The sequence below is a fragment of the Acanthaster planci genome, linkage group LG02 (genome assembly GCF_054643075.1).
Source record: "Acanthaster planci isolate LZ-2023a linkage group LG02, COTS_SCS, whole genome shotgun sequence".
NCBI lineage: Eukaryota > Metazoa > Echinodermata > Asteroidea > Valvatida > Acanthasteridae > Acanthaster > Acanthaster planci.
Window position 1 is genome coordinate 34283522 of NC_141778.1, and position 11193 is coordinate 34294714.

The following is an 11193-nucleotide window of genomic DNA, read 5'->3' on the forward strand; positions in this document are numbered from 1 at the left end:
ACAGAGTGAAAGTGTCATTTGCCTATTTAAGACAAAAGTCTACTGACAGGTATCAGATAATACTAATACAAAGAGAATCAATGCCTACACTGAACAGAAACTACATCAAACATCCTAGCGATATCAGCATATTTTTACAGTAGAGTATACAAAACTCACCATAGAAATAAGCTATAGCAAAGCACTCTGTCATTCCAACAATCATCAGGGATATCCAGGCGCTATACCAGTTGATCAACTCAAATACATAGATACCACCCTTGGGAAAAATTCAAACCAGATAATTGTGAGTGAATATGTTTTGCACTGATTGTATAATAAACTGTGGTAGCACTGAATGGACATTCAACACTGCTGGTCAAAAATTTTAAATTCTGTTTCCTTTCACTTTTGAAAAGTTAAACATTGTGTCAGAGAAACAACAAAAATATGCGACTGGAAAGTGTGCATCAAAAATCCTTCAAAGGTAAAAAACAGCAGTTGAAGTGTATGTCGTCTTCAGGCATACTTTACAGATTTGATAACCAGGGGTAATAATGAGGTATTGTTCATGTGTAATGTGTACATTGATACATCTTGGGATGATCCATGTTTTTAACCATCCTTACCCTTGTCACTAGAGGTAAACCCAAGAGGAAGAACAAGCAGCAGACACCGAGCGCAAAGAGAGTCTTCCACTTCCTTAGGTGCTCTGGAAACTGGTCAATGAAACCACTGATGACAGTTTCTGTCATGCCAAACTGTGAGTAAGAAAAACAAATAACCAGTCAACGTTGCTACTTATATGCCTGAAGGTGCTGGAATTAACCACTGGGTCTGTCATCATGGCCCTGACAATATGTAGGAAAACAAGTAATGGTCCTGGGGCACGGAATGTGGTGATAATGAATATTCTATCATCAGGCTCTGTTTTTTGGCAGTGAAAGTATGAAAAAAGTCTCACTGTGAAATATGAAAAAAGTGATTGAATATGTGTGTGGGGATTCGTCCAAAGGGGATAACTCTTATGCAAGTTCTGCTCATTTTTGTGTTCCAGGAAAAAAGAATTAACATTTCATGTAATTGATATTGACTCTTTAAAAGTATACTATGATTTGGGAACTTTAATATCAAATATTCGGTTATCTTTATTCACGCCATGAAATGATCTGATCTGTAATGTTAGTGCTTTGAGCTTGCAGCTCTGCTTTCATCGACTAAGTGATAATTTGTACTTCCTGCTCTGTGATAGCCTAATTTGACCCACCTGTGTATCCAATCCAACAAGGAAGAGCATGAAGAAGAAGAGGAAGGACCAGAGGGGAGCAGCTGGCATTTGGGCAATAGCCTCTGGGTACGTCACGAATACCAGACCTGGGCCTGTTACAAACAGAAAGGCACAGCGCACTTGATGTTATTGGTTAAGAGTTGTAAAGTGTCAGAATGAAGTGTGATGGATCAAAGAATAACAAGATTCCTTCAAAGAGAAACAAGGAAAAAGTAAAAATGCACTCCCCCTCCCAGATTGTCCGAAACAAGTGGCTCTTTGAGGGTTAAACCCTGCATGCCCCTCCTACATCTATTGTCCAGAATACAGGGCAACAAAAGTTTTTCTACTGTGTTGAGCTGTAAGATAACTGCTCAGTGTTGGCTAGCTATGTATTTGTGAAAGAAATGTGCAGTTAACTGCTTTTTTAAAGAGCATGCACAGGTAAAGAGCATGCACTTTACACTCTTAAAAATATTCAGCACTTCTCTGAGTATAATTGTTTAAAATGAGCCAGTAGCATTTTTGCTATAATTTCTGGGGTAAGGTAAGATTGCTGGGTTCATGGATGATTGTGACCTAGTATACAGTTATGGAAAAAGAAACTTTTCAGGCAACGTGACTTGCCAAATGTAATGGAACTTACAAGTATATTTTGAAGGCAGATTCATTTACGCTTACCAATGACCAGTACTTCTAAGCAGGGTCAATAGGATTACCTTGGACGGCCACATGTTCAATGTCCATCCCTGTTTTGGCTGACATGAACCCCAAAGTTGCAAAGACGACAAATCCGGCAAAGATGCTGGTGCTACAGTTGATGATGGGAACCATGATTGCATCCCTAGAAAAAGAAACCAAAATAATTTCTTCTTTGTGGGGATGCACCATTTTAAATTTAAAGTCTCCAAATAATAAAACTGAATTTTAGTTTTCATAAAATGCATCAATACAGAAATAAATAAAATGCCCCCTCTATGTACATTCCACTGGAAAACAAATCAAAATTGGTGTTTGACCAAACAAGGTCAGGTTTATAACATTAGAACATTACCTGAAGCAGTTGTGGTTGAACTTGTTGTAGCTGGAAAAAGTGAGGATACCTCCCCAAGCTGGGCCCAGAGAATAAAAGATTTGTGAGGCAGCATCATTCCATACCTTTGATAAAGAAACCGAAAATGATACTGAAAAAAGGGGGCTAATATATCAGCAAAACACAGTTATGTATTATCAGCAAAGGAGACCAGTTATTTTTACACAAATGACACCTGCTCAGCTGGTTGTCGCTTAAAGAGGTGAATGGTTCTGTTTAATTTTGAGGATAAATTTGTTTCCCGGACCTCCTAAAACTAAAGTCTAAAGATTTGCAGCATAGCTTAAAGATAAACTACTCATATTCACACCGTCCTTAGTTTACAAAGTGATCATGTATTCCAGTATGATATCTTGCACCATTCTGAATTTATCATGGATTTTCGCATTATTACATTTGATTGCTGATTTGGCATAATTGTCAATAAAGCAATCTTAATTGTCAATAAAGCAATCCTAATCATTCTTTTTGATTTCTAGTGTCACACCTTGGACTTTTTGAGCTGCTTCCAGTCGGCATTCATGTAGTAACCAATTCCTTCACTGGCACCCTCCAGTGTCAATGCGCGGATCAGTAAGCAGATAAGGATGATGTAAGGGAAAGTGGCAGTGAAGTACACAACCTGACAGTGAATCAATAATGAGTTCTGGTAAATGGAAATATTACATACCAATGATCTTGTCAATTTTTCTCAAACAATGAACCAATAGCCAATCAAACTATCACATGGATATTTCATTAAGTATTCTGGCAATCCATTCTTTATTCACTATATAACTGCATTTAGTACTTGAACAGACAACTATGTTTGCACCTCCTCAGCAAGTAACAAACTTCCACTCTACCCAACCATGAGAAAGAAAACTTGACTTACAGCAATATGGATTGCTCAGGGACAAGAATACCCAGGCTGTGAATCATAAAGGAAGCTTGATAATTAAGAGGGCAAGGCACTTGCCTTTTACCTGGAATCAATGTCACCTCATTCAGTTGAACTTTAGTTACTGTGCCATTGACTGATTGTTTTGTGTACACAGTGCAGTTGGAGGCTCGATACATTTCATTGCAACAGTGCGAGAATTGGCAGAGATCTTGTGCAGTACTGAATTATGTGCTTATTAACTCTTGATCCACCTTATAAATTATGAGCTCCTTCTGTTGATAAGAGTTCAAATTCAGACTGTTTTTAAGGCGCATATAATTTTTTTTACCAATCTATCATTACTATAGGTCCAGTCTTGTTTACTTCACCCATGTTCTTGGACATTTGTAGCATTCATCTCTTTGTGTAGTTGTTCAGTCAATCCCCACTGCCTCTTTCCCTGTTCCTCAGTGTGACATCTCCTCCCAACAATTTACAATCACCACTGCAGTAAATTACTCACAGTGCAAAAATTGCCTCTCCATTTTTCTTGATTCCACCTTCCACTAGACTTTTCGCTCTTAAATGGAGTCCCAATTTTCACTTTCAACCTGCCCTTGCTGTTTAAAGATATTTTCCAATGTACGCTCGAGTCTTAATGCCAATTGTATTTTGCTTAAAAGCAAGATAAGCATGCTGTTGTCCATCAGTGCCAGGATGAAATTTGGGTTTCAGGTGAGCCTCACCCCTGGTTGATTAAATTACTCTTGTAACGCTCAAATACAGTGAACCGCTTAAATCATTTCAAACAACGCTCGATTGGTTACACCTCCCCTGCATTGTAATTGCCATTGTAATCGGGTTGGGTTGCCAACGGTTACTTGGTGAATTATCATTTGTTTTGATCAGACCATGGCTCATTGGTGATTGCAGTTGTGCTGTGTATCAAAATTGAAATTTTTAAAAAGGTCACATTTTGGGGGGCTTGCTATGGTATCCATAATTCTCGATAAAAAAGATAGAGATCAATTTGAATGTTTTGTTCCCTTCACAAATATTTTTCTGGTTTGAAAACTTGTTACCCAGCAAAGACAAAAAAGGTCAGAGTCCTTTTTATACTTCTATAACACTGCTTGATTCAAATGGAAGCATGAAATTTGTCTTTTGGACTTGTAAAATGAACTTGCACAATTACTGCTCAGTTCTCAGTCTGATCCTAAATCTAATCTTGAGTCTCAAAGAGATATTTAATGATTGGATTCTGTACTTGTTTACTTTGTCACCTATACAAGCAACTAATCAGTGCATGTTATGTAAATAGAATACACGTGATAACTTGGAAAACCTACGCGTAACAAATATTGTGTGTAGTCTGTGATAAGAAAAGCCGACCTTTGAATTTGGGTATATTAATAAATGCATCAAGTTAACATAATTCATGCCTTGTGAAAGTGTGCTAAGAAACAAACACAGCCATGGTGTGCAAAATATACAAATGCTGAGTCGAGTTAATTGTTAAAAGCAAGAAGAACAAATTGGAAAAGCTGCTAAGCAACAATTACTCTTCCAACAGTGAGTGGCACAGGTATAATAATTTGCATTCAATAGAAAATTTCCTTTTTGTGAGTGTTTCATTTGAAAAGTCTAAGTACTTCCACTGTTCCTGCCAGACAAATGAGGTGTACATATATTGAGATGAATTGTTACATGCATGATAAACATCCTTTCATTGTTATAAAAAGTCAACTTGCTTTCAACATGTAGTCATGATTATCTGTGTGTTATTCACAGGACAAAATTGTAAGTGCAAACAATGTCATGTACACGTGTGTATGGTGTATGTGCCCACAAATCAATGTGTTTTCAGCTGCGTAAGTTGAGTAGCACCATTATATGGGGCATTTTTAAAACCCAACTTATCAGTTCATTTGAAATTTAATTCCTATCCTGAAAAAAGTTCAGGTATCCCTAAACCACTCAGAAGAGTGGGATGGTGGCGAAGGGGAATAAGGATACCCAATGTTTTTCTTACTGTGATGTTTGAAAGAGTGGCTGTAAGACTTGCATTAAGTATACAGTGTTAGAAGGTTAAGTCTGGAGAGAGAGATGCGCAGTGTGCAGAGTAATTACTTCTGTGTTCTGTGGCACATTTGGACTTGACTTGAAATTCTGTTTACATTTTGTTCCCGAAGCGTACAACGGAGATTACACAGTTTTTACCGTTTCATTTTGTTTCAGTTCGTCACATTTTAATTCACTCGGTTTGTATTACATTTGGAATTACTACAAAATCCTGTAAAATGACAGTAATTGTGACAATTCTTAAGCAGAAAACATCCAAAACTGATTCGGAGAAGGTCACCAACACACACACAACCAAATGTATGTGTAAGTACAGAATGCTTACAGTGCCCATCTTCTGAAAAAAAACGAATTCAAATAACAATTGGAATATCAATTCTGGAGATTCTGGAGTGAAGAATTTAGTGAAGAGATGTGATTTTTTGTCTCTTACCCCTGTGTTGTTATCGTTTGGATGCAATCAATAAATCCTTTGGATACAATTCACAAAATATTTGTTGGCCTCTTGCCGGTAATCAGGCTGAGAACCATCTTCATGTACTACATCGGAATGATTTCAATATTCCCAACTCATTCAGAGTTTTTAAATTCAAGGTACCATGACTGGTTCTTGATAAAAATCTTTTGTTTAGGATACCGTAAGAGAGCTGTTTGATAGAAATGATGCTTTGGTCCAAATGAAGCATCTAAATATAGCATGACCAAGTTTTTAAATGTGTCTCATAAGCATACAGTGCCAAGTAACAAACTTGTTTTAAATATAATATTCAGATAACGTGATGCCCAGTTCCAATTAATTCTGTGACAAATTTGCCATAGAATAAATATTTGGTGCAGCATTTAGGGCTTGTACACTGCCTCACAGGCAACTAACATCAATACACCAAAAGATTAAGTGGTTTTTGTTTGGATTTACTTGCAGATAACTCAGTCTATTGAGTTTCTTAATGTCAAAGTTTCTGCTTGCTGTGAGTGTCTTTGACTTGTACATAACTCAAAGGTCTAGTGCAACAATTATGGTGTGTAGCATGTTAAGTGAGGACAGATATTAAGATGTAACCTTTAGTACCTTTCCTGAAGACTTGACACCTCTGCAGATGCATAGGAAGACAACAACCCAGGATAGGAGGAGACAGAGTGCCATCTGCCACCGGACTGGTCCCAAGTTTTCAATTCCGTCACTTTTGTCCAACACAATTTTACTGCAGAGTGAATCCACCCGTTATGTATGAATTGTGAAACTAGACAGCCATTAAAAAAGTGCAGTGGCAAAGGATGCATGACTAGACATTGGCTGTAATGGCTATTCCGATTAACTGTCTTCACAATTAACAATTGAAAACAGCATTTATTTATGGCCTCAGCAGTATTCCGTTTTCATGGACACAATGATATATATGCAACGATACAAAAAGGTTTTGAGAGTCCTGTAGAGTCTCACTGTAAATTGTCATGTTTACCAAATAAATTTTGTTATCATCCATCCTCCAACATATCACTCAAAATTAGCAAGAACATCAAAGGTTTGATTGAATTGGGTGCTTGTTCTCTTCAATGAAAATAAAATAATAGAATTTCAAATGTCAAAAAGATTTAATAATTCCATCAATCAATTTAGAGATTCAACAAACAGCTGCCACTGACGTAGCGTAGAATTTCCAAACCCATTCTAGACATTCGCAGCTGGTCTCTGGTAATTATGGCATCTGAATAAAATAACCTACCCACTTGCTCATTTTAAACCTTTTACTCAGCCCACATTGATAAATGCAGCCGTGTACTAAATTGACTCCCCACCAAACTCACACAACCAGGTGGACTGTTCCTGATCTTGACACTCCCATACTTTTATGTTTACTGGTCTTGGTGGAGAAATTTTGCAGTTGAGATTAAGAATTTCATACACAATAACAAATTCTACTGAGTTTCTGTGGTGATAACCACTGCACGTTTAATTTCAAATAATGCCACATGTAAAGATGGCAAGTAGTGTATGGTACTTCATGAGATTTTTGTTGGGATCTACAAAGAACATCAATTCATTGTTTTTTCCCTGAAACTCAAGCATATGCCATTAACATACTCTTGCAAATTTGGAGTTTGTGATTCCATTCTTCTTCAGTGGACATCAAAGCAAAAAATGTATGACAACTTGAAGATGATGTGGAATTGTGGACGCTTGTTTCAGACTAAGTTAATCTATATATAACTGCTGTAATTCTGATCTAATCTGATTAAAGTGCATGTTGTTGCTTACTTCCAGTATTCCTCGGCTGGTGTGACTGCCTTCGGCACACTTATATTCATCATCTCTGCCATGGTTTGGTTCAACCAGGTCCCATTAAACATGGTACCATTGGGTGGTGAGGCATACCCACAGTCGTCCGTGTTCCATGTGTTGTTGCAGTGTTGCCAGGGTAGCTCCAGAGTGAAAGACTTGAAGATGAAGAACGCAGTCCAAGCCATGATGATGTTGTAGTAGATGACCACCATGGCTGATATGATGACCATAGCCCAGCCAATACCTGGTGAGTGCATTGATACCCAAACGCTAGCCTCACAACTGCTCCATTCAATTTTGTCAGTGAGGATCAACTTTTTGATCACTTAAATTGTGACAATGTCACTTGTAAAATGGAAACCTATAAAAGGAAATTTGATCACAAATTGAAATACATTGCAGGGGAAAATCTATAAAGCACCCATGCCTTGTATAATACCATGTAATACCTTGTACCAATCCTTGTATAATAACCCAGGCAACAAGTGAGTAGATTGATTGGTACTCTATACAGTGTAGGGTACAGCACCAGCCACACTTTTTGTTGCCAGACAATATTGATGTTTGTTCACAGAAGGCCAGTGGATCAAACACTGGCCCTGTCAAACTCCTTTGCATATTTCTGTTACAATAAATTAATACAACCAGGATTCGACAAACACCTAAAAATGCCCACCCCTCTTCCTCTGTTCTAATATACCATTTGAATGAGTGCACTTAGCGATACATCTCACAATTAATAAAAAGAGCAGACTCTTACAAATCCTCAGCTCTTTGATTGTCACACAAACCCACACTTTGAACTCTAAAAGTTGAAAACAGTTTTGTGAAATCATACTGGTTTTTCTCCACGCTCCCTTTTGTCTGTTGTTGACCTTTTTAATCCGGGCTATCATAATCAAACTTTAGGAAATGTGTCAATCTTTTACACACGCTCCTTCTGGTTCAACACAGTGTGCATTTCTGTGGACGCTGCTTCAAATTCAGTGCATCTGTGGCTACTACAGTGAATGGTATTCAGTCTCAACAATATCCATTTTCCTTATCAAACCATCTGTAATTCTGCTGTAAAGTTTTATTCATTCAACTAGTTTAAAAGTGTTGCTTTCTATGATGTGTGTCATGCAGTAGATTAAAATAGAAATGGCAGAACATGCTATTGGCGAAATGTGTAAAGCTTTAAATTGTACTATGTACATGTGTTTTGTACAATAGAGTTTAATTTAGTATGTGAATTCCTTTTTTTTTTCATAAAGAATTTCAGTCAATAAATTCCATTTCCCTTGGCCTTTTATGTTCAGCCCTATTCTCTGCTAAATTTGGAAAATGTAATCAATATACAAGCACAGGTATCCTCATTTTGCCCTTTATAATTTTCCTTCAAACAAACAAAAAGTGTACGAATATATCAAATTGTACTACTGGCCAAAAGGCATTTCAAATGAAACACCGGCGAAGCTGCCAGCTAACCAAAGGTTCAAATTACTCCTAGTTTCTCTAATATACAGAAGAAGCATTTTTATTGCAAGTTTCTGCACTGTTAAACACAGGCAGATAATGCAAGGTGACAGATGTATGTAACATAGTATAATTGAAGGGAAAGTGAAATACAGCTAGAACATTTCTTCCTCCGTCCAACAAAGTGCTTATTAAACACATAAAAAGCAATTATGATATCTTTGATAATCAGTAGAGCACTTTCATTTTTTACACATCTTTAAAATATTTAAAATGTTTTCTAAACTGAAAAATCCCAAAACACTTTTGCAAGTAATAATATCTTTAGACAACCTATTCATCTCAGTAAATTTACCAGAAATGATGTTATATTTTTTCAATCCCCCGATGAGTTATGCATTGTCCACACATAAAGGATTGCATTCATAATTGTTTGGATGCCAATGAAAGCCCTACATAATGCTAAATCAAGTGTGCATACAAAGGGAAAATTCAGTACTGAGAGAAAAAAATCGTGAATTTTTAAAAGGAAAGCCATATGGAATTGCAGCTCATTTCATTTCAGTGAAATGAAGGTCGTAATGTATGAAATGCAAGCCTACAATAGATTCATTTGGCGTGAATAATTTGTAGAAGTAGCCTGCGTCTTTAATTTTGTATCATTCTATTGTGCTTACTCGAAATTGGAATTCTGGTCAGTGTTGTCAAATAAGTACTATGCAATTTCCGAAATGTATAATTTGCATGGTAAAATGTTTCACTTTCCTCAAGTCTTATGATTTTTTTAATATCTATTGTACAGTGATTTTTAATTTTAAAAGTTCTTTATTTACTTAAATCCTTCCTTAATAATATGCATATTTTAAATCCTTTTATTCTTTTCAATCAGAACGTGAAACTGCACAGGTTAATATCAAAACTTGTTAATGTTAACTGTTTATTTGAGTTTATTAGTTTAGTTTGCTTCCTTTGGATCACATTTTGCTTAATTAAGTTGCAAGCAGAGTGTGAAACTGCTTTGTTTAATGTTAATTCGTGATAACCAAATAAAAAAATAAAAAATGAATGGCCAGCTGCACGACGATCAAAACTGGAAGTAATGACAGATAAAGGGGATCAGTGAGCCTGAAAACCATGTCAGTGTTACTAGGAAGCACGGAAGAGCCTGATTCCCAATGACAAAGCAGAAATCCCAAACTAATTTGGTTCTTCGCTCTGTCAGGAGCCCTGAGTTCCTGCTTGTCAAGAAACACTCATGAAGTCAGACAGAGAAACATTAACTTCATTTCCTGGGTCTCACTGTGACTTGTACTTTCTGAATCACTAAAAATATTGGACACTCCCACCAAAGCATTTCCATCAAAGGAAATTATTTTCCAGTCCATCTTTATTTCCAATGAAGGAGATGTACAGATTTGGCCAGTCCTTGTGTATTTTGACACATGCATAACTTGGCAAACAGGCAGTATTTGCTCATACGTGTAGCCGTAATAAGAATTATTGCCCTTATATTCATTTTACTGAGAGACATTTATTAGTATGCTGATGTATGCTTGAGGATCCTAGAATGAAGTCACATGCAGTTTTTAACCCTTTTATGAGGAGAAAGGCTGAACCTTTGGGGGTTAAAAGTCAGTGCCAAAATTCTTTACTGAAGAACTAAAGGTCTTCCATCGTTTTGAATTTGTTAAAGCTGATTGACAGTTGACTACAGACAAAATATGCAAAATGTCTGACACAAGGTGCTATCCAGTAATTAATATACACATATGAACATATACACTTTTATGAACAATCTACTATTTTGACAGTGTACATATTGCCACATCAGAAGATTCACAAAATAAGAGGAAAAATTTGCTTGGCATACCTGCAAAGAGTGGACATGCTCTCCAGATAGTGACTGGGCCTTGGCTAGCATACTGGCCAAAGGCTGTCTCCAGGAAGAATAGGGGCATCCCAGCCAAAAAGAGCATGATGATGTAAGGGATCAGAAACACTCCTAAAAAATCACAGGAGGGTAAAACCAAGGTCATTTCCTGCAACTTTTTCCTTCATATGCTGGAATCATTGATAACTTGTTACAGTGTTTTGTTGATATTGACAACAAACCTTTACAGAAATTATCATCTTTACCTGTTTCTTGCAACTAAGTGCAGAAGCTTACTCCC

General features: G+C 36.8%; 1 protein-coding gene across 4 annotated transcripts in view; it reads right to left on the minus strand.

The window, feature by feature from the left end:
* Positions 1–11193, minus strand: part of LOC110983730 (sodium- and chloride-dependent glycine transporter 1-like) — a 39362-nt gene that overhangs the window by 6159 nt on the left and 22010 nt on the right. For all 4 annotated transcript variants that reach the window (XM_022243228.2, XM_022243227.2, XM_022243225.2 and 1 more), the window contains exons 4-12: positions 10893–11024; positions 7541–7808; positions 6353–6485; positions 2827–2961; positions 2301–2404; positions 1966–2090; positions 1247–1359; positions 609–740; positions 160–259 (exon numbers count right to left, since the gene is read on the minus strand). In XM_022243228.2, coding sequence (XP_022098920.1) covers positions 160–259; positions 609–740; positions 1247–1359; positions 1966–2090; positions 2301–2404; positions 2827–2961; positions 6353–6485; positions 7541–7808; positions 10893–11024 — 1242 coding nt within the window. The remainder of the gene's footprint in view (positions 1–159; positions 260–608; positions 741–1246; positions 1360–1965; positions 2091–2300; positions 2405–2826; positions 2962–6352; positions 6486–7540; positions 7809–10892; positions 11025–11193) is intronic.